This window comes from Sorex fumeus, unplaced genomic scaffold, assembly GCF_029834395.1.
Source record: "Sorex fumeus unplaced genomic scaffold, SorFum_2.1 ptg000099l, whole genome shotgun sequence".
NCBI classification, from domain to species: domain Eukaryota; kingdom Metazoa; phylum Chordata; class Mammalia; order Eulipotyphla; family Soricidae; genus Sorex; species Sorex fumeus.
In genome coordinates, this window is record NW_026606156.1 from 8,175,231 (window position 1) to 8,198,842 (window position 23,612).

The 23,612-nt window shown below is 59.1% G+C and overlaps 1 protein-coding gene across 1 annotated transcript in view; it reads right to left on the reverse strand.

Moving 5' to 3' along the window:
* Positions 1-3,090: 3,090 nt before the first annotated feature.
* The window catches only part of FAT4 (FAT atypical cadherin 4), a 72,844-nt gene continuing 52,322 nt past the window's right edge, over positions 3,091-23,612 (reverse strand). The window contains exons 10-17 of the mRNA XM_056134525.1: positions 21,763-21,867; positions 18,828-19,135; positions 13,099-13,184; positions 12,467-12,646; positions 10,615-10,739; positions 8,112-8,329; positions 5,607-5,868; positions 3,091-3,882 (exon numbers count right to left, since the gene is read on the reverse strand). Of these exons, the coding sequence (XP_055990500.1) occupies positions 3,233-3,882; positions 5,607-5,868; positions 8,112-8,329; positions 10,615-10,739; positions 12,467-12,646; positions 13,099-13,184; positions 18,828-19,135; positions 21,763-21,867 (1,934 nt within the window). The 3' untranslated portion in view covers positions 3,091-3,232. The remainder of the gene's footprint in view (positions 3,883-5,606; positions 5,869-8,111; positions 8,330-10,614; positions 10,740-12,466; positions 12,647-13,098; positions 13,185-18,827; positions 19,136-21,762; positions 21,868-23,612) is intronic.

Below are 23,612 nucleotides of genomic sequence, written 5' to 3' on the forward strand. Positions count from 1 at the left end.
GCTCTGCCCTGCCACACCTGGTGTCTCTGGACACAGTCCTATGGCACCACCGGCGAGTTCTGAAGCCCACCCAGGCTGAGGGTGCTCAGGCGTCCGCACGGGGGAGGGTTACTTGAGCAACATGTTTTAATACAGCGGTAGAGATATATGTCAGCTGCACTTTGTCATTGAATAATGTGATCTTGTTTGTTTCCGACCAGGAAATAAAATGTGGGTCTAATCTAAATGATAATAGTCTGATAATACGGTCTAGAGACGTTGCTAAGACACTGATCAAATGTTCTCTGTTTCCGTCACCTGTTACAAGTCAGCGGGATTCAATTCTTCCCTGTGAATTTGAGGGTTTTCTCCATGAATTTTAATATTATGAATTTAAGGACTGAGTTGGGGAAGCGTGCTGATCATATAACTCAAAACAAAAATTGTTTTGCTCTCCGGGGAGAATTAAGCATCTCAACATCCCCTGGATCTAAATTCTGTAATTGCAAACAGACCTCAGAGCAGCGATAGACACAGTTACAGGGAAGATTCAGGGGACCAGCTGATGCCACAGCCTCCTGTCATCTCCGAGTGCCCCACGGTGCTCGGGGCTCGGACTGGCTGTGCTCAGGGCTCGCTACTATGCTCACGGTGACAGGGCTGGAACCAGGTCTGCAGACACAAGGCAGAGCCTCACTCGTTGGAGCGTCCCGGGGCTCAAGGCTGTGTCCCAAACTCTACCGGCTTCCGGGAGAGAGAACCCTCCCCTCTCAGCCCATCCACCCATCTTGCTTTTGATTTGGGGCGTGGGGCTCTTTGTGAATCACACCCGACTGCTCAGAAATCACGTCTGGTGGGCTTGGGGTGCGGAGCTGACTCCAGGTGGCTGTGGGGGAGGAAGCCCCTCCCCACACCCTCCGCCTTCCCACCACCCTTACAGGACTGTCTCCAGCTGCTACTTCCCACAGCGTTTCCCAGTGAAGTGGGAGCAAAACTTCGGGCAAACCCAGGGGTGTGTGGGTGTGGAGAGTCTCCAGAGGACTGTAGTGGGATGCCCCACCTGTGGAAGCAGAGGTACGGTGGGTGGGGACGGGCAGATGGACAAGGGCAGGACCCCGATTCAGGGGCCCACAGGTTTGCAGGAGGACAGAGCCCTCGGAGTCCACCCCAGGGCTCCCAGGCCTGCCTCCAACTCCACTCATGGCGAAGACTCGGTTTCCTGGGACCCAGCTGAGCCAATCACAGACACCTACGAGCCCCAAGGATCTGTGGAGACACCTGCCCTCGACCCCTTCCACACCCCCCTAAGTGACCAGCTCCCACCACACTGGGAGAAAGCTGCTCTCAACGTCCTGACAGCAAGGACAAAGCATTTTAAATAAATATTTTAATTCTATTGTTGGCATTTACAAGTAGAAAGCATACAGTATGTTACAAATATCAAAATGTGAAAAATATGAATGTTACATAAGTAACAAATGTAAAAAAGGGGGTTTTATTTTTCTTACCTTCCCTGAAAGTAAGAAAACCATTCAGCATAGGAAAATATCAGTATCAAAAACACAGCTTAGGTTGTAAAAAAAAAAAAAGTTTTTACACGAATTTAAAAAAAAATCTACAAAATGGCAGAAAGCAAAAGGTGTTGAGACTTGACTTTATATAAATTACACAAACAACAGACCAGTACGTGGGGTAAAAAAGTTAAATGGTTGCAAAAGAAGTCCAATCACAGACTTTGTTTAGGCTGGTTCGTTTCAAATGTTACTTACACAAGCATAAAACACCACTTTTTCAATAAATAACCTTAAAAACGCGTCTGAGGACATCTTCAGAGGTGGCCGGGCCGGGCCGCAGCAGGACCGGAGCGGACAGGTGGCCCCGCTGTGCCCAGCGCCGGACGGAGGTCACAGGCCCAACCTTCGGGCCAGAACTTGGCACCAATAGTGGAAGAACTTTGTAAAGTGCGACCCAGGGCGGGCCGGCGCTGCGGGACGCGACGTGCATGGGCAGGGCTGGTGGGACCCGGTGCCGGCCCGCGGTCGGGGTGGGCGCACGGGGCCGGGTGGGCGCGCGCGGGGGCGCCGGGCGGGGACAGCACGCAGGGCCTCGCAGACAGCCCCGGGGAACGTCCACGAGGGCCCCGGCCCCGGCGCATCTTCGCGCCGGGCGAGCGGGGCTCCCGGGAGCGGGGCGGGCGTCCCCGCGGCGCGTCCCGCGGCGCTCACAGGTACTGCTCGGCCTCGGCGTCCTTGGCGCCCGGCGGCGGCCCCGCCGCGCCCCCGCCGCCGTCCTCGGGCGCCGCGCCCTCGGGCAGCGAGGCCAGGTCTCGGAAGACGTCCACGTAGTGGCCGAAGCCCGGGCCCCAGTTGAGCAGCTGGTCCCAGCTGAAGCGGCCCGGCGGCTGCGCGGGCTCGGGCCGGCGGCCCGGGAAGCGGCGCGCGCGGGGCCGCGTGCCCGGCGCGTCCTCGTCGTCCGCGTCCGACTCCTGCAGCTGCGCCAGCTTGGGCACGCGCGAGGCCAGCGCGGCCGGCCTGTCGCGCTCGTACTCCATCTCGGAGCAGGTGAAGGACTCGTGCGAGTCGCTGTCCGACGAGGACTCGGGCGCGGGCAGCCCGTCGGCGGGGTTGCGCGTGCGCGAGGGCGGGCGCCGGCCGTCCGACGAGGACGAGGAGCGGCCGTGCTCGGCGCTGCCCGGGCTGGGGGTGGCGCGGGCGCGGCGTGTTCAGCCGCTCCACCTCCTCCAGCGACAGCCCGACGGGCGGCGCGGCGTCGGGGGCCAGCGCGCCGGGGTGGCGCGCGCGCGCCGCGCTGCCGGGGCGCGGGCCGGGCGCGCCGGGCGCCGGGGGGCTCTTGGAGCGGCGGCCCAGGCGCTCGGCGGGCGCGGGCAGCAGCAGCTCGCGCGCGGGGCTGGCGCGGAAGAGCGGCGCGGGCGCGGGGCGCGCGCGGGGGCTCAGCGCCGGGCCGCGCAGCGGGTAGGGCAGCGGCGACTGGCGCGCCAGCCCCAGCGGGCTGTGGCGCTGCAGGCAGAACTTGGGCGCGTGGCTGCGGAACTGGCGGTAGTGCTGCACCACGTCGGCGTCCGAGGGCGCGATGCTGCTGGCGTTGTCGATGTCGTAGTGCTCCACGTCGGGCTCGGGCGCGGGCGGCGGCGCGCTGGGCACGGCGGCGGGCGGCGCGTCGCCGTAGAGCAGGTAGGGGTTCTCGCGCTCGATGATGTCGGGCTTGGGGTTGCCCTCGGGCTGCTTGCGCACCGTCAGGTCGTCGGCGTAGGGCGGCGCGCGGTCGGGGTCGTCGAAAGCCACGTTCTCGCTGCCCTTCTTCTTCTTCGGCTTCTTGGCCGGCTTGGCCGGCGCCGCCCGCGGCCGCTTCTCGCCGCCCGCGCGCGCGCGCGCGCGCCGCGCCGCTGGTGGCACAGGATCAGGCTGAGCACCAGCAGGGCCAGCGCCGTGGCGCAGCTGCCCACGATGGCCGGCACGGCCCACAGCGGCAGCGACGGCTCCTGCGGCTCGGGCCCCGGCGCGCACACCGGCCCGCCCGCGCCCACGCGGCACTCGCGCCCCGGCGCGCAGCGCACGCCCAGGCAGGCCAGCGCCGTCTCGCAGGCGCGGCCCGTGTGCGAGTCGGGGCAGCTGCACGAGAAGCCGCCGGCCGGGCCCGGCTCGCAGCGGCCGCCGTGCAGGCAGGGCTGCGAGGCGCAGGCCCCGGGCGGCACGCACTGGAACGCGTGCCACTGGTCGAGGCACAGCAGCTCGCCCCAGCACGGGTTGCTGGCGCAGACGCTCGGGCCGCGGCAGCCCACCTTCACCGACGCGTCGGTCCTGGAGATGGAGGCCAGCCGGTGCTTCCCGCTGAAGGGCAGCGAGTCGGCGCCGTACAGCACGGAGGCCACGCAGCCGGCGAAGCCTGCGGCAGAGGGCCTGGGGTCAGCGGGCGGCGTCCCGCGGGGCCCGCGCGCGCGCGCGCACCGAGGACCTCCCCCTCTCTCTCTCTCCCTGCTTTCGTGCTTGGTTTGGGCGCTCCCAGCGCGCCCGGGGCCGAGTTTGGGCCATCCCCGGCGCGCTCAGGCCCGAGTTTGGGCATCCCCGGCGCGCTCAGGCCCGAGTCCAGGCCAACCCCGGCGCGCTCAGGCCCGAGTCTGACTCGGTGACTCGGTGCTCAGGGATCTCTCCCGACACTGCTCTGGGTGCCCCGATGGAACTCCGCGGCCCTGCGGGCAGCGCCCCTCCCTGCCGCCTCCCTCACTGTCCACAGGAGCTCCTTAGTCTTCGGTGTCCAGAGGCAGACGGGGCATGGCCAGGGAAGGAAGGCTGTCCTTCTGCTCTGGGGCACAGACGGCTCCCAGAGCAGTGCTCGGGGGCATCGCCCAGGCTGGCGGTACCTGCTGTGTGGCCTGCGGTGCCGGCAACACCGCGGCCACCCCAGCCGTTCTCCAGGGCCTCCTCAGTGCCAGCAGTTGAACCCGGGTCAGCCCCAAACAGAGCTGGTACCCCAGCCGCCCACCTCTTCCTGCTGAGAAGGGCTGGAGGGGGAGTTCGGGGAGGGCACTGGCCTCGTGTGGGGGACACCATGTCGGGTGCCCGCGTCTCTCTGGTCCCCTGGGTCCACCCGGAGCGAGTCCTGAGCAGAGCTGGGGCTCAGCCCTGATACCACTAGGTATGGCCCAGAGACTAGGACAGGGGAAGCCCAGTGTCAGCCACACAGCAGCATTCCCGGACCGGCACGCGGCTAGCCAGGCAGGACAGCACAACGCCTGGCCCTGGAGGGTGCCCTACGGCCGCTGGCTGACTGCTGCAATTTGCATTCTCTGAGACTGAGTCCCCTGGGAGGCCTGGGTGGCCGGTCAGCCACTCCCCACGTGTGGCTCCACTCGGGCCCATATCCCCAATGGGACTATGGGGGTAGGACCTATGGGGGGGGGGGGGGGAGATTGAACCATGGAGGAGGACCGTGTGGGGAGGATGATGGGAGAGAACCATGTGGGGAGGACGCTGGGGGAGAACCCTGTGGGGAGGGCCATATGGGGAGGGCTGTGTGGGGGAGGACCACGTAGGGAGTATGTTGGGGGAGGACCATACGGGGAGGACCGTATGGGGAGGACTGTGTGGGCGAGGACCATGTGGGGAGGATGGCAGAGGACTATATGGGGAGGATTGTGTGGGAAAGGACCGTGTGGAGATGACGTTGGGGGAGAACCGTGTGGGGAGGACCGTATGGGGGAGGACCGTGTGAGGACAGCAGAGGACCATGTGGAGAGGACATTGGAGAACCATACGGGGAAGACTGTGTGGGTGAGGACCGTTTGGGGAGGACTATGTGGGAAAGCACTGTGTGAAGAGGACGTTAGGGGAGGAACGTGTGGGGAGGACCGTATGGGGAGCACAGTGGAGGACCATGTGGAGAGGATGTTCTGAGAGGACATTGGAGGACTGTATGGGGAGGACTGTGGGGAGGACTCTGTGGGGAGGATTGTGTGGGGAGGATGGCAGAGGACCGTGTGGGGAGGACCAGGTGGGGAGGACTGTGTGGGAAGGAGTGTGCCTCGCTGTGGGCAGCCGTGAGGAGCTGTGAGCACATGGGGCACGCATGCCCCTGGCCCCGCCCTCCGAGCACCCGGCACTCAGCCTTACCTGTCTGGGCGTCCCGGTGGGCCTGGCTGGGCGGGATGCCCCCCAGGGAGATGGTGAGCACGTCCAGCCCCCCAAAGTCCTGCGTGGCATGCAGGATGTCCCGGCGGTGCAGGTGGTCGAGGGACAGCACCGTGGCCGTCTCGTTCCGCGCCAGGGAGACGGTGTGCCACTGCCCATCAGCCACGTAGGCCTCGGGGAGGCTGCGCTCCACCTTCCCCGCCACACCCGCGTCCGACGTGAAGTGCACTCTGCCGTTCCTGATCTGCAAGGCAGGGAGGGGCGCTGGGGGCCGGGCCCGGGATAGGGAGGGGCTCTGGGGGCCGGGCCGGGGCAGGGAGGGCAAGCGCCCGCCTTCCTGCCAGGCCAGGCTGGTGCCCGGGAAGGAGAGGGCTCGGGGCGCCCAAGTCGGCCCTCCCTGAGATGGGGCCTTGGATGCAGACCCCCAGGACCTGTCAGGCGGCTTCTGGGAGCAGAAGGACCAGCATCACACCTGAGCCCAGGTGTCCCTGGCAGCTGCTGCATCCATGGCTGTTCCCGTAACCTACACCCCACACCCACAAACACACCACACCCCACACCCTACACCCCACACTCTACACCCCACACCCACACCCCACAGCCAGCAACACTCCTCCACCCATGTCTCTGCCATCCCCCAGTGCACCAGGCGGGGAGCCCCAAGCTGAGGTGAGGACTCAGCGTCTCCATGAGTGGGGGCCGAGAGAGACCAGCTTCATACCAAGGCCGTGGAGGTATGACCTGACCGCCCGCTTCACTCCGGGCTGAGAAGTTTTGAGGATAAAGAGCCCAGAGTTTAAAGGCCAACATCTGTTTCTTATTTTTTAGTAATCTGGATGAATTAAACCTGTTTTTCCTACATATAACATCTTTTTGTGAACTAAGCGTTTAAAAATTTTATAAACATTTATTTTACAGGTGGAAAAAAATGCAGGAAACCTGAACTTGGTTTCCTTACTATTCACCAAAGTGAACATGAAAACCGTCGCAAACATAAGGCTCAGCATGGCACTGACAGAAAGCAGCAAGTCAAAGGGAAGAAAGGGGTTCCTGGGTGATGGAGTCCCGGGAGAGAAAGCAGAAGTGGGCGAGCTGGTCTCTCCCCTGTGAGCCACAGGTGCCCCCGGAAGCCTTCCCCACCCGTGGGCTGGCCTGACCTCCCTCCCTCCGGGTCTCCCCGCCTCCCTTCCTTGCCCTTTCCTTCCCTCCTTCCTTCCTCTCTTCCTTAAAGGCCAACTTCGGTACTACATGGAAAGTATCATGCTAAGCGAGATGAGTCAGAAAGAGAGGGATGGACATAGGAAGATTGCCTTCACCTGGGGAACATAAAGTAACAAAATGGGAGACTAACGCCCAAGCGTGGATGAAGATTAATACCAGGAATTTTACTCCATGGTTTGGAGGCCAACCACACATACTAGGGGAAAAGGGAGCTCAGATAAAGAAGGGAACACCAAATAAAGGTGTTGGGAGGATCCTCCCAGGATGGGAGAAGCATACGGAAAGTAGATTATAGACTAAACATGATGGCACCCACTGCCTCTTGTGCAAACCACAACACCCAATAGGAGAGAGAGAACAAAAGGGAATGCCCTGCCACAGAGGCAGGGTGGGATGGGGGGGATGGAGGGTGGGAGGGAGACTGGGACCCGTGGTGGTGGAAACTGGGCACTGGTGGAGGGATGGGTGTTTGACCATTGTACAACTGAAGCCCAAGCACAAAAATTTGTAAGTCTACAACTGTACCTCATGGTGTTTCACTAACAAAAAGTTAAAAAAAAAAAAGTCATACAAAAAATAAACTCAGTCTTCTAAAATCCAAAAAAATAAATAAAATTTAAAAAATAAAGGCCAACTTCCTCCCTCCCTCCCTCTCTCCCTCCCTTCCTTCTTTCTCTCCTTCCTTCCTTTTGTTCTGCTTTCTCTCTCTTCCCCCTCTCTCTCCCCCTCTTCTTCCCTCTTTTTCCCACCTCCCCTCCAACCCCCGCTTCCTAAACAAAATGATTTTCCTTCACACATAGAGTCAGGGATGCCAAGAACGGATAGGATACCCAGAGCTCATCCGACGATTCTCCAGCACAGCGTCTCATTTGCTGATGGCTTTATGTTCTCCGGAAATACCCTTTAAAATCATCTGACCTAGCTGAAGCTCTGCTCAGTGTGACTTCCAGAGATGCTCACTTTTACGGGGTTGGGCTGGGTTGCGAATCGAGAAGAACCCTCCCCTCTCCAGCCATCAGTCAGTACGGACGGATCGCCAGTGCTGGGAGTGATGACTGGAGAGAATTTTTTTATTGGAAAAGCCCATTCTCTTGCTTTGTTCCCAAGGAGGAGGACAGTATCATCACCCTGGAGGCAGATGGACAGACGGGTGCCCGCCAGCCCTCTCTGCTGCCCGACCCCTGGGTGCGGCATGGAAACCCCCCACCGACGGCCCACTGGGCAGCGCCGGGGGTCGGGTGCGGGACAGCGGGGGCCCTCTCTGACCTTCACGGTGGTGTAGTCGCTGCTCCCCTGCACGTGGACCAACACGCCGTTCTCGCTCCTGGTCCGGAATTTCACCTCCAGGCTGTTCACGCCGAAGGGCTCCAGGGCGGCCCCCCGGAGGGCCCGTCGCAGCAGGTACTCGCGCTTCTCGGCCTGGCTCAGGTGGTAATCCAGGCGCCCGCGGCCCTCCAGGGACAGGGCCGTGTCCGGGGTGATGGCTGCGGGCCAAGGGGCAGAGACGCGTGAGCAGGCCCGTCCCCGGGGACGCCACCCGGCCACCAGGGCACAGGGCAGGACAGCCGGGGGCGGGCCTGTGGGAAGAACGCCCCCGTCCCCCATCCCCAAAGAGAGGAGCCACTGTCTCGGGAACCGGCACCTCGTCCCATTCCAAGTGCTTGATTCTGCAGCAGGGCAGCAAAGGGAAACCATTCGATGTGCCGTGAATCATTCTGCAACTATGTGCTCAAACATTTGCTGCGTGGTGTGAATTATGGGTGCCCTAGGAGCGGACACCTGTTAAAAACATGCACTCGGAAAGTTTCTGATTTCACTGTGCTTCCAAAATTCATAAATTTCATACTCGAATGCTCTAACAGTCCAAAGAGCTTGATCTTTGGCCTGCAGTATGTTCAGCGTCGGGACCGAGAGGTGTACGGCCAAATGCCTGCCTGCACAGCTAAGACATCACTGACATCGCCAAGTGGGATTCATCTTTACGTCTAATTGGGGCGTATCGCTTGACAGAAGGTTCTAAGGGGTATATTTTCTGGGCGCTGCAGCTTTGGGGCCACCCCCTGCTGTGCTCACACACTCCTCAGGGTACTGGGGATCAGACTGAAGTCGGGTCCCGTGCAAGCGAGTGTCTTAACCCTGGCCCCGAGTCTCAGACGTGCAGAATGGAGACCTGAGGGGGCTAAAGAGGACAGAGGGAATGACCCGAAAAGGGTCATGGCACTTTCCCTCCCTCCTGTTCTGGGCCGGGGGCCACACCTGCTGGAGCCCAGAGGTCAACGCTGGCCGCCGGGGGCTGCACAGGGCCGGCCGCAGACCAGGCTTCCCCTCCTGTATTCTCTCCCTGGCCACGGGTGGGACACGGTTTTTCCTTTTTGCATTTTCTGGCACTGCCTCCTCCCGCTCTGCCCGCAGAAACGGTGCAGGATGGAGAGCACCTTCATGTGTGGGGCCGTGGGCCCAGCACCGAGGCTGCGGCCCTTGCCTGAGCTGCCCCTCCCCCGGGGAAAAGATGAAGTTAATTTTAAAAATTAAAGGTGGATTTCATAGTATGGCGATGACCACACCTGTTGATTTACTGGGGTGCCAGGGGACACGCCTGTGCCCAGCCCAAGGACTCCCAAGGTCGGAGTCCAGGCTTTCACTCCCATCCCTGCCCTATCTCCATGTACTTTGTATTATTCTTTATAAAAGTTTGATGAGGATGCTGCAGTTTACAAAGCTCCTCACAGCTGAGTTTCCAGTGCACAGTGTCACAGCACCAATTCCACCTCAGGGTCACCTTCCCTCACCAGCGTGACCACTTCCTGCCCACCCAGCTGCCCCTGGCCAAGTGCATTGGACTTTGGGCATTGGAATTTGGGTGCTGTGGTTTAGGTGTTGGAGTTTGCATGTTGGGATTTGCATGTTGCCAATTGGGGGCTAGAGGTTGGGTGCTGTGGTTTAGGTGTTGGGAGTTGGGTGTTGGAGTTGGGTGTTGCCATTTGGGTGTTGCTGTTTGGGTGTTGCCATCTGTGTGCTGCCGCAGCACTGTTGGCTCTTTGGCCTGTGCCTACACCTCACCTGGCACCCAGGGCGGCCAAGGCCCTGCCCGGAAGGGTTTGGTCAAGCCTGGGCTCGCTTGGGTCTCCAGACACTGACAGGTCCCTCCTCAACAAACCCCCTCGTTAGCCATCTAATGACCCGCTGCTCTTCCTGCTTTTATTTTATGCCAAGTAATGAAACAATTAGTCTTCCTGCTACTGCGCTCTCTCTTGTTCATCGTGTATGTTCTTAGCTTATTCTGGATTGTTTTTGCTCTCATGACAGAACCAAAGGACCCTCAAAGGCCCTGGTGCACCGTGGCTTCCACTTGCCTGAAACCATCTGCCACCGAAGCAGCCCCCCAGGGCCCGTTTGAGAGATGCCCGGCTCGAGGTGTTGGCTAGGGCTGGCTGGCAGCTCCAGCATCTCGTCAGAACGTCCTTCCCCTTGCACTTCCGCTGGTGACACGGCCAGCGAGTGGGGCTTTGAGCTCGTAGGGTGTGGACACTAAACACCCCCAAGAGAAAGGACCCTGTGGCTGCAAAGGGACATGTGGCCTCCCAGCTGTGGCTGTTGTCACGCGCACACGCGAGGTGCTGAGCCACAGCCCAAACCCGGCGCCCGTTGCAGAGGACGAGCAGACACGGGCCCCCGTGCCTCGGGACAGAGGGGCTACTTAGTGACCGTCCCAGCATGCAGGTGGCCCACGGGGGTCAGTGCCAGCCAGGGTGGGGGACCCGACACGTACATTTCTCGCAGAACTTCCCGGTCAGGCCCGCGGGGCAGCGGCAGTGGCGCCAGGACCAGTGATCCGTGCAGGTGCCTCCGTGCTGGCACGGCTGATGTGTGCAGGCGTCTGCCAGCCGTGGGCACCTGCGAGGGGACAGCCAGGCGTGAGACGCTTCCCCAGTGCCACCCCACCCCGCAAAGGGGGGCCCTCCGGGGGTAGCCGGCCCCGTACGTAACAGGCCACGGGGCCCCTGCGTGCCCCCTGATCCCCGCCACACTGCCCACTCCCGGGCCCCTGCCGGGCACCAAGGCCACCCTACCCCCAAGGGGCTGATGCAGCTTTAAATGACACTTTAAAGCTGCGGCAAATAACACACAGGCAGAACCACCGTAGCTTCCTCTAAAGTGATGTGTCTATGCTATGCCTGCGACCTGGGCACCGTGACCTCAGGTGACGTCGTATTCCAAACTGCAAGAGAAATCAGTCTCTGAAGAAAGCATCTGGGCCAACGAGGAGACACATGGGGTCGGGGCCAACCTGCCCACGGTCTCAGAGCCCGCCGCGATGTAGCACTAAAGCAAAGCACCTGAGTACTCGTTTATAATAAAACAAGCACGGCCTGGAGACAGACAGAGGTGAAGGCCAGACTGCACTGAAATACTTAAAGCAGAAACATCAGGGAATGCTGAGCACTTGGCCATTTCCATTCTGGAAGTCTCAAGTGAAGACACAGGCAAAAATCCATGTCAAAATGTGTTGATCTATTGACCTATTGGCTATTGAGATGGGAACGAAACCAGAAACAACTAGCGCAGCCACGGCTGGACCGGGCGACTAGCTGCGTCCACTGTAGAGAGAGCCGAGAGAGAATGTGCCGGAAACGCCAGGATTCATGACCAGGCGTGCATGTCTAACAAGCAGAACGATTTCTAGGGCTGACAACTGGTCAGGTTGTTGCTTGTCAGAGACACACGCTGCTGTGGTCATAAATGTGGCTATTCAAAAACTATTTAGTCCCCCGGTTTCCGGGGACAGACGGTCTAGCCATCTCCCTGCCACAGTCCCCGCTTGGCGCGCGGCCGAGTTAGCTGAGAAAGGCGTCCAAGGGACTCCAAAAGAACCCCAGGCTTCCTCAGACTGCAGAAGGCAGAGGACGCTCGCACCGAAGGTCCCCTTGAGCCCCCCGGGACGAGCAGCCACAAAAGCATCTGGACTTTCTCAGAGTCGGGGACCACTGCCCACTGCCCTGCGTCCACTCAGAGCAGAAAGGAATGAGGAACTGTGCGTGTCCTTAGTTTTTGAGAACAAATTACGTACGATTGGTTAACTTAAGACTGGCCCTTTTAATTCCACCTGAGTTTCCTTTTCCATCTTTCTCAAGTTAATATGAACACTGAATAATCATTTTCATGCCAGCCGTCTTTACAGTCTCTACCAGGCTGCAATGGTCGGCCCTTCCTTCATCACCAAGTTTCATCCTAAGCAGATGGTGATTTTGTTTGAAGGCCCCATTTGCATATACTGTGCAAACAGATAATTGTTCTACAGGGATGAATTACGTGGACAGAGCCTGCCGTGTTAAGACTCACTCTGTCTTAGTTTATCAGAGATGGGATGGACAGAAATCCAAGTCAAGGGGATGTAGTTCTCCTCTCTGATATGCTGTGTCTGGGGTTTCTAGACTGATCATTTCTGCACATCTGGTATTTAAGAGGCTTAAATTCGTCGATGCTTTTCTGACAACTGTCATTCTCTTTCTCTTCTCTGTTCTCCGAATGTGTGTCTAGGATGCTCAAGAGTATTCCCTGGGTAAAGGATGCCGCGGCCCAGTAGAAGCAACCCCAGCACGGGAGGAGAGAGTGACGCTTACTGGTCCAGGATGCCCTGTGAGGCCAGGGCCTGCCCGGGCTCCAGCGGCCGCCCGTTGACCGCGAGTTCCATGATGCAGCCCACGAAGTCGTGACTCTCCACCTGGCCTGGCCGCTGCAGGATGGGGTCCAGCGAGTGGATGCCCCCCACCGTCACACGGTTGGGCTGGACATCCAGCGTCCTGTGGGAGAGCAGAGGGCGGGCGTGAGTGGGCCGGGGTGCTGCCGGGTCAGCCCTCTCTGTTGCTGTCTCAGGAGAACTTCTTCCGTCTCTGAGGGGGAGACGCTGGCTGCCAGCGTGAGCCGCTCCTAGGAACTATCTGTGGGCCCCTGCCACTGCCTCACGCAGAGAAGGCTGCCGGGGGCGGGGGGGTGTCCCTGTCACTCCCCGGGCACCTGGCCCCTGCTGGCTGCTCACAGCACCTCGGCAAGCAGAGGCTCAGCCGCAGCCTATCGGCCACCCTGCTCAGTTCTGTGCCTGCCTGGGTGTTGCTGCGCTGGAATCGGCTCTTCCTTTCCAAGCACGAGACGCACCAGGAAGGGCCAAAGTCACCCTAGATTTTAAGCAAAAAGATCTGCAGCCCCCGATTTCCTTCCCCGCGCCCGTGAGAGATCAAGGCCACGCTTTCCTTACCAGTCGTCGGAGGAGGCCACGTTGCTGACAGAGCAGTAGCCCGGCTCCTGGTTCTCAGAGCAGGAGTCCACCGTCAGGGACGCGGCCTGCAGGGTGACACCAGCCCCTCGTCAGGCGGCGGCCCCACCCGAACGGACCCATCCCGCCCCCTGAGGGAGGGTGGCGCCGGGACGCCCCCAGGTGTGCCTGGGCCATGTGAGGCAACACACACGACCAGGCACCATCGTGCACTGTCACAGGGACAGACCAGAGACGCCTGCGTCCAGGAGCGACCGTGCTGTGACTCCCTCTTAAGGTGAGGGCTGGCGAGGTTCCGAAGGGGCTATGAGAGCTCCTCGGGTGACCCCCTCACGCACTCCCGGGAGACAGTGACCCCCACCTCAGACACTCTAAGGAGACAGTGACCACCCCCCTCAGACACTACCAGGAGACAGTGACCCCTCACACACTACTCAGAGACAGTGACCCCCACACACACACTCCAGGGAGACAGTGACCCCTCACACACTCCACAGCAAACATACGCAGTTGGATTCTGCCTCAAACCTTCATGACCTGTCTCATCATCTCTTTCCGCAGCAAATGATTTTTTCCCGCTGATCTATAATCAAGGGACATTCATTCAACTCGACGCCACTGTGGGTTGTACGAAGACAGCCGGGCTATCTGTGCAGTATGTGACTTAAGCACGGTTCCCGGCCATGCATTTCCAGAGCACACATTGGCACTCCTCTCTGTGGTCACGCTCAGTACAATCCGAGGACCCCCCCCCCCAAGAATGGTCGGGGGCGGGGGGCCTCCCGGGTACAGCGTGCCCCTCGCTGGAGTAAGGCACTCAGAAGAAGACGCCCGAAAGAGTTCAAGCTCTGGCGATGGAACGGGAGGATGGGCTGCATCTGAGCCGCAGCCTCTGCAGGTCCGTTTCCAGAGCTCAACGGGCCTCCCTGGACAGCTGAATCTCCCGCCAGCCGCGTGTAAGCTGAGATGCTTCTCTCTGTCTGGGCAAGAGCTTAATAGCTTTGCCAGTCCCCAGCACGGTCCCTGGGACCTGGAGTCAAGAATGGGCCGAGGTAGCAGTTGCCCATGGGGGGGTGGGAGACACTCTGAGAAGCGCTGACCACGGGGTTGTGCCCAGTCAGGGCCCCCAGCCTGGCGACTGTGGCCCCTCTGACCTGAGTTCTCCCCACTGGTCGCCCCCGCTGGGCCCCCACTCCGTCCTGCTCCCAGCAGGCCCCAAAGGGTAGGGCAGGTGGCCGCGAGGGCTCACGGGACCCTCGGCACTCTGGCCCCGCCCTGGGGCTGGAAGTGGGGAATGTCCCATCTCTGATCTCTGCCCGGTTAGGCCCCCCCAAGGCTGGTGCAGGCCCCACGTCCTCGGCTTCTGAAAGGAGCCCTGGGCTGGGGCACATCGGGGAGGACACGCCGAGATCCAGGAGTCACAACCTTGTGGCAGCTGACACACTGAGTTACCCGCAGTCTGGCTCAAGTCAGAGTCTCTGGACTCACAGCCACTAGCTACTGAAGCCGGAGCGTGGGGTCCCGTCTGGTCACCCACGCCAGACTCGGTGCCGGCCCAGCTGGGGACGCCGTGATACGAGCCCAGCCTGCTGCCCGCCACCCTGCCCATCTTGGACGACCACCTGCACTTGACGTCCCCGGGCTCTGTGTCCGAGCTACCAACAGCTGATCCAGGTTTTGTTTAAAGACTCAAAATGCATCAAGTCACAACTCTGGTCACTCCTCTCCCCCTTGGCCTGGTCTTCTGAGCCAATAAGCACGTAGGGCTGTGGTTCACGACAAGCGGCTGGTTCCAGTGCTGGCACTGTCAGCGGGCGAGGGTCCCGGACAGGCTCTGACGCTTTCCTGCCCCCTCACCCACACCCCAGCTGCCCCATGCGGGTGCCGCCACCCGCTGCCAGAACAGAGAGGGCGAGTACCGCCCCAGGGAGGGGAAATGGCTGTCATTTCTCTTCTAAAGCTGCTGGGTGCTCTGGAGTGTCTTAGAGCCACAGAGCAAAGAGCCTCGAGTCCAATGCTATCTCAGAATCAGCAGACTGAAAGTGCCCCCAGGAGCAGGGAGGCGGCTCTCTGTGCAGGGGGCAGCTCCGTGCACAGTTGCCCGGGAGTTGACCGCAGGAAGCCTCTGTCCTGTGCGTCTGTGAAATCCGTACTGACAGAGGCAGCGATTCTGTCTTTAAAATTAGTTACAGAGAAAATGAGTGACATGATGGTAAAACCATCCCCAACCTCTTTCCACGGCAGCTTCATCGCTTCTAACAACAAAACGATCCCACAGCCATGCAGAATATTCCCCGTCAAACGATGATTCATCTGACCAGTTCAGAATGTATGCTATGCCGGCCTTCCAAATGCCTAACAGGCCACGCTGCCAGAGCGCCCTAACGGGACACGCTTCCAATGTGCCACGCTTTCAGTGTGTCCTAACGAGCCACACTACCAATGTGAACGCTTCCAAGCCTTCATGAGGTCAGAGATCAAACCATCTATCATTAAAATCTTGGGTTTTTTTTTTTACTGAAGAGCATTTCAGAGAATTAATTTTGGTCTTCTGACTAATTGCTCTTCATACATGATTTAACATTTTGAACAATTCTGTTCCTATTGCAGACAAAATACAAATTTTAGATTAGATATGATTTTGAAAGCTTGAAATCCGAAGACCACCTTCTTTGTCACGAGTGAACTGACCGACGGAGATGCATGGAGATGGGAGTCTCTCTCTCGGCTCTCCACCCTATTCTACTGGTCTGGGTTTCTGTTTTGATTTCAATACCCTTTGGATTATTGGAGCTGCAGAGTAGAAAGTTGGAAAACATGAGGCGTATTAATTCTTTTGCCTCAGGATTGCTCTGGTTATTCAGGGTGAGGAGAAGGATGCTATCCAAGGCTTAGCAGTATCATTCTATATCCTTGAAAATGTCCACTGGGATTTTTAATAATATTTTATTCATTTATTTTTTAATTTTTATCAGTGAAACACCATAAGGTACAGTTGTGGACTGGATTTTTAATAATATTTTATTGACTCTATTAGATACTTTGGGTAGGAATGTCATTTTAACAACTCTGATTCCTCCAATCCATGAACAGGAAGGATTTCCCATTTTATTGGGCGTTCTTCTTTTCCTTTCAATAGAAACTTGCAGTTTTTAACTGCAAAGTCTTTCGCCTCCTTTGCTCAGCTGGTTCATAGGCACTTGATCTTTCCCATGCCACTGTACATGGTACTGGGGTTTCTGATGGAAGGGGGTACTGAGAGCCTCCTCAGCACACCACTGTTGGTCAATCACATGAAAAATTACCAAACCGGAATGCCACCTCCAGCCCCGTACAATGGTTACTGAAAACGGAGTAAAGTCCTAGAGGCTAGAGACAATTTTACCAAACACAGAGACGGGAACAGAGAAACACCCACCACGGGCCCAGAGATGCCAGTGATGCAGAAAATAAAAGAAATAAAAGAAATGCCACGACATCAAACTGAAAAGCTTCTGTCCTAAATAAGGCACTGGCATTGCCAAACACAGACGCAGCACTGAGCGGGGAGCACTGTCCCACACACCGGGCATCTGCACCCGGCCACTGTCCATGGCATCCCAGAGTGTCGGGAGCCCACCAGCACAACATCGGGGCCCAAAGGTAACACGCCGAGAGGGAACCCTGCACGCAGGGGTTTGGGGTGGACCCTGGCCTGCATGACCCCCTGCGCACTGCCAGGAGCAGACTCTCCAGGGAGTGCCGTCAAGGAGGGCCCCGCCCCCCAACAACACAGAGACCCCCCACACACACACACACACAGACACTCGCCCAGAGAAGAGCACAGACGGCCACTGGGCTCGGGGAGAGCTCAGACACTGGGTAATCAGCATCGAGTGCCACCCAGCGCCAACAGGGAAAAGGCAGGCTGCGTGCTCCCCCCGCCTGGAGAGACTGCTGCTCCATGAACACACAGTGACTCTGCACCAGACGGTCAAGGGGAGCCCTTGGCCGCTGCTGGGCTGTCTGAGAAGAGCTTGGACAGTGGAGATGCCAAAGGGCCCAAACACGTACTAACTGTCCCCTCTCACCAGCCACTGACTGTGGGGAAGGTCCCCTCCCTGTTCTAAATGGCTTCTTCAGTTCTGGAAGGAAATAGAGATTCTGTCAGAAAATAGCCAGCCAGCTTCAGCTTTTACTTGGCTTCGAAGAAGATATAAGAAATGTGCGAAAGTCTCTGTCCTAACATGTCCCCCAACCTGTTCCGGGCAGACAGCAGAGTTGGCATGGCCCCGAAGAGAGCTTCCTCCTTCCTGTCGCTTCACAGAACTACTCAGAGCACACAGAAACCACGAGGTTCGGCACAAGCATCCCCAAAGCCACACTTCAGCGTGTAGAGCCACAAAGGGCCCAACAGGACACACCAAGGGGCATCCACTCACCTCACGGGACCTAATGGACCACGCTGAGGACCATCCACTCACCTCATGGGACCCATGGACCACGCTGAGGAACCATCCACTCACCTCACGGGACCCAACGGGACCACGCTGAGGACCATCCACTCACCTCACGGGACCCACGGACCACACTGAGGAACCATCCACTCACCTCACGGGACCCAACGGACCATGCTGAGGACCATCCACTCACCTCATGGGACCCATGGACCACGCTGAGGAACCATCCACTCACCTCACGGGACCCAACAGGACCACGCTGAGGACCATCCACTCACCTCACAGGACCCACGGACCACACTGAGGAACCATCCACTCACCTCACGGGACCCAACGGACCATGCTGAGGACCATCCACTCACCTCATGGGACCCATGGACCACGCTGAGGAACCATCCACTCACCTCACGGGACCCAACGGGACCACGCTGAGGACCATCCACTCACCTCATGGGGCCCAACAGACCACGCTGAGGACCATCCACTCACCTCACGGGACCCAACGGACCACGCTGAGGAACCATCCATCCACTCACCTCACAGGACCCACGGACCACGCTGAGGACCATCCACTCACCTCATGGGACCCATGGACCACACTGAGGAACCATCCACTCACCTCACGGGACCCAACAGGACCACGCTGAGGACCATCCACTCACCTCACAGGACCCACGGACCACACTGAGGAACCATCCACTCACCTCACGGGACCCAACGGACCATGCTGAGGACCATCCACTCACCTCATGGGACCCATGGACCACGCTGAGGAACCATCCACTCACCTCACGGGACCCAACGGGACCACGCTGAGGACCATCCACTCACCTCACAGGACCCACGGACCACACTGAGGAACCATCCACTCACCTCACGGGACCCAACGGACAATGCTGAGGACCATCCACTCACCTCATGGGGCCCAACAGACCACGCTGAGGACCATCCACTCACCTCACGGGACCCAACGGACCACGCTGAGGAACCATCCATCCACTCACCTCACAGGACCCACGGACCACACTGAGGACCATCCACTCACCTCACAGGACCCAACGGACCACGCTGAGGACCATCCACTCACCTCCCGGGGCCCAACTTACCTCGCAGGACCCAACAGATCATGCTGAGGGCATCCACTCGCCACATGAAACCTGACAGACCTCACTGAGGAGCACCCTCTAACCACACGGGGCCCAGGGGGCCATGCTGAGGAACACCCGCACACCGCTTGGCGCCTGAGAGACCACGCTGAGGGCATCCACTCACCATGCCAGCTCTGCGGGCGATCACCGTGTGGAACAGGCCGTCGGACACCTTCTTCATGGTGGTGAGTTTGTAGGTGCCACTGCCCAGGTTGTAGGAAAACCTCAATCTTTCTTCTGCAACCTCCAGAGCCAAAAACTCAGCCCTGTCCCCGGTCTGGTTGTCGTAGTTGTAAAGCAGCAGGGCGTGGCTCCTGATCGTGGCAAACTTGATGTAGATGTAGTTGTTGTTAGCGTCCAGGCTGGGGAACTGCATGTAGGAGAGCTCCTCGAAGCCGTAGCTGCTGAGCTCACAGTGCTTGCCGAAGACGCCTGCGGAGGGAAGCAGGGCTCAGGCACGGCCAAGGTTGCGGGAGGGACTCGGAACCACGCACGCCGCCCGTGACAGGCTCAGCGCGCCACACGCCTCACCCCTTCGCAGACAAACCAGCTGAAGCAGAGGAGGGCTGGCCGGGGGACACCCGCTGACGCACGCCACGGGCAGCCTACACAGGCTGTGCCCCCGTGGGCGCTCCTGGGGTCCACGTCCACACAGGAGGGGCCACGTGGAAAGGGGTCACCTCAAGAGCTAGCCTGCTAAGCTTCCCGAGCCTGTCAATCACTCAACAGCTCTGCTGTGCTGGGCTGGGGAGAGCGTACAGCGGGTGGGGTGCCTGCCTTTCACACTGCTGACCTGGGCTCGATCCTGGCACCACAGATGGCTCCTGACCACCGACAGGAGTGGTCCCTGAGCACGGAGCCAGGAGTGAGCCAAGTGGGGCCCCAAAACAACAACAGAACAGCAAATGTGCCCTGGTTTGCCACCCAGCCTTGTCCTCACCATCACGCCAACTCTGGCCGGCTGCGCTGAGCCGCAGTTAGTGTTCATTCAGCCACATCCCACGTGGATCACCCACGGGGCCGGCCCGCCCAGCACCACACGCACGATTTCCACTCCACCAAGGACGGTGACCTTTGCCTTAGCTTTGAAAACCAGTGCTTGTGAGGTCAGGTTAAGGCACCTGCTTGCATGTGACTGACCCGGGTTCAATCCCCGGCACCATGTGGGCCCCTGGCAGTGCCAGCTGGAGGCCTCAGATAATCCCCAACACCTGGGCAGCATCTTATCCGTGGCCCTGGCAGCAAATCAACAGGAGGGGCCCTCGGAGCTTCTGAGCACAACTTGGGGGACACACACACACACACACACACACACAGAGCAAAGCTTGTGTTACACATTCTTGAGGGAAATCGGCATCTGAAGGTTTGATCTCTTTCTTCTTTGGGGCACGATTTATAGCTGCTACTTTGAAAGCATTTTCTGCTTCTCTAAAATCAGCATTCTTCCTTGTTTGTACTGGTACTTTTTCAAGCTCGGAAAGTGAGTCTTACTGATGGCAGTGATGTGACGCCAACATTCTTTTCCCACAAACATTAGGAGCCCAAGTAAGTGACTGGAAAGTTAGCCCAGGCCAACCCGTCGGCAGCGCTCAAGGCTCCAAGCCCTCTGGACTCAGCTCTCCTGTAAACACCTTTGATCTGCGGGTCACTCCCCCTGGCTACAGGAGCCCACCTAGCCGTGCCTGAGAGTATTCAAAACGCCCACAGTCCCAGAACCAAGGGGAACGGCCAAAACGGAGGGTCAGACCCTCTGAGCACCAGGTCTGTCCACGTATCCGACCTCCACGGGCTCTTTCTGCTCAAGTGGCCGAGAAGATGCGTGGGACAAAGTCCTGCCGGTTATCGCTCCCTTGTCTGCTAAGGCCCCGTCTAGCGAACAGGGCAGACAGACACACACACTCACGTAGACACAGGACACGCGCAATCATGCACAAGATTTACTGCCTCTAATAATTAACTGAAGTTAAAGAAAGGCCAGTTATTGGAGTACGTGTTACATGACACACTTGTCTATTTATCTAATTGTGTTATTCAATGTTTAATTAGGTATATGGTTTATGTATGTTAAAAAAAGTACGTAAAATTCTGTATTTTAAAAGAACATGAATAATTATGTTAAATTTATATATCATAGACTTCTAAAATACAGAATAGCACTGTAGCACTGCCCTCCCGTTGTTCATCGATTTGCTCAAGTGGGCCCAGTAACGTCTCCATCGTGAGACTTGTTGTTACTGGTTTTGGCATATCGAATACATCACAGGTAGCTTGCCAGGCTCTGCCATGCGGGCAGGATACTCTTGGTAGCTTGCCGGGCTCTCTGAGAGGGGTGGAGGAATCGAACCCGGGTACGCTGTGTGCAAGGCAAATGCCCTACTTGCTGTGCTATCGCTCCAGCCCAAAATGCAGAATAACCAGATTTAAAGAAAAAAAGTTGAAAAATGGTCTACTGGGGGAAAACAATGTGTCACTTCCAATCTTTGAAGATGAAATCTTGTGTGTGTTCTGTAGGCCCCCCGCAGTCAGGGGTCATTCCTGGCAGGCTCAGGGGACCCTGGGGGTTGGCAGGGATCGAACCAGGGTCAGCCATGTGCAAGGCCAGGCCTCCCCCACTGTGCCCTCCTAGTGCCATGCAGGTGAGACGCTCCCGTGGTCTCCAGCTGCAGGCCCCGGGACGCCTCCGGGCCTGTTCGCGGCAGGGACGGCTGTATGGACAGAGCCCATGGCCACCCCCTCCTCCGTCCTGGCGCACTGTGGCGGTGACCCAGGCGTCAGGGGAAGGCCAGGCGGCAGGGGCGTGGCCTCCCAGGGCTGCATTCAGATGCAAACCCCAACACAGAGCTGAACCCCCAGGACTTGGGCAGAAGAGGCCTCCTCTACCCGCGCACGGCCCCGGCCCTGTTCTAGGGCACAGGAAGGGCCAGGTGCCTGCAGGCACGGCCACTCACGGTGCTGACCCTTCCCAGGGACACCCAGCCACCCCCGGACATTCCCCGGCCCATGGAGAGCACAAGACTCGACGCCCTCAGCTCCCGCCCCACAGCCATGCGGCCACTCACCGAAGGGGCAGCGGCAGTGGTAGGTGTCGACCCCACTCTGGCACGAGGCGCCGTTGAAGCAGGGGCTGCCCTCGCAGTAGTCCACCGCGGCCTCGCACGTCCTCCCTGCAGAGAGTTGGGGGCGCTCAGGCCAAGCCGTGGACGCCCGCCCAGGCCCGGCCCGGGACACACCGGACGTCAAGGAGCCATCACATCCCGCCCCCCCCCCCCCCGACTGCAAAACCACGGCCCCCACCAGGCCGCCCTCCACGCACACGCCAGCACTGCCCGGCCTGTCCCCTGGGTCAGCTCAGTACCCCCACAGTGGACGCAGCCCTCTGGGCCCTGTCAGAGGACCGGTCAGGGCCAGGTCCCTTCAGGCCAGAGAGGACAGCAGAGAAGGTGCTGGCTGCAGACGGGGCCATGCCGAGTTCCACCCCGGCACCCCAGAAGGCCCCTTGAGCCTTCACCAGGAACCAGCCCTGAGCACAGAGCCAGGAGCCAGCCCCAAGCACAGAGCCGGGAGTCAGCACCGAGCACAGAGCCGGGAGTCAGTCCTAAGCACAAAACCAGGAGCCAGCCCCAAGCCCTGAGCACAGAACCAGGAGTCAATCCAGAGCATGGAATCAGGAGTCATCTCCGAGCACAGAGCCAGGAGTCAACCCCAAGCACAGAACCAGGAGTCATCCACGAGCAAAGAGCCAAGAGTGAGCCCTGAGCACAGAGTCAGGAGTCAGCCCTGAGCACAGAGCGAGGAGCCATCCCTGAGCACAGAGCCGGGAGTCAGCCCCGAGCACACAGGTGTGGCCCCCAGAACATCCCTAACTTAGATACCCTCGGTGGGAGGCGGCCGAGAAACCTTGTGCCCCCTCCCCCCAGATTCCTGGCCCTCTCCCGCCCAGCGGGTGAGCCCCACATGCCACACCGGGCGCCCAGCCCCGTGGGGTCGACCCCTCCAGCTGCAGGGGGCGGGGCCGGAGTCTCAGGGAGGAGACGGAACCCGCCCGGAGCCACAGTCCACGGCACGCAGAGCCACGGTGACCCGCCCGCGCAGGAAGGGCAGGCGCCCGGCTGGTGCTCGGAAGCTCACCTTGCCCTCCCTGCCCTGCTGCACAGGGCCCTGCCGACCCGGCACAGCCCTGCCAAGCCGGGCGCCCCACCAGGCGGGTGCTCCTCATCCCCGTCACCCCAGGGAGACTGTTCCCAGACAGCGCTCCACGTGCCCAGCCCGGCCCCTTCATTCAGGCTGCGGGGCGCTGGCTGCCAACTGCAGAGCCCTCGACATCCCGCCCCGCCAGCTCCACCGGACACGGCAGCACGACCCAAGGTGCTCGTGTGGAAGGGGAACAGACAGCTCCCCGCCTCACACCTGTGAACGGCAAGCACACACACACACACACACATGCAACACACACAAACACACACATAAACACAAACAAACACATGCCACACACAAGCACACACACAAATACACACAAACACATACACAAGTACACATGCACACAAACACATACAGAAACACACAAGCACAAACATACAAACACACACAAGCACAAATACACACACAAACACACACATGCACAAACACACAAACACATACAGAAACACACATAAAGACAAACACACACAAAGACAAACACACACAAGCACAAATAAACATACGCATACACAAACACATCCACAAACACACACACACAAACACATACAAGCAAAAACACACACTCACAAACACACACAAAAACACACGCACAAATACATGCACAAACGTACACCACAAACACACACACAAACATACACGTACACACACCCCTGAGGAACTATCTGTCAGTCAGTAGAATGCCAACCAGCTGGACAGTCTGGGCAGGACGCTA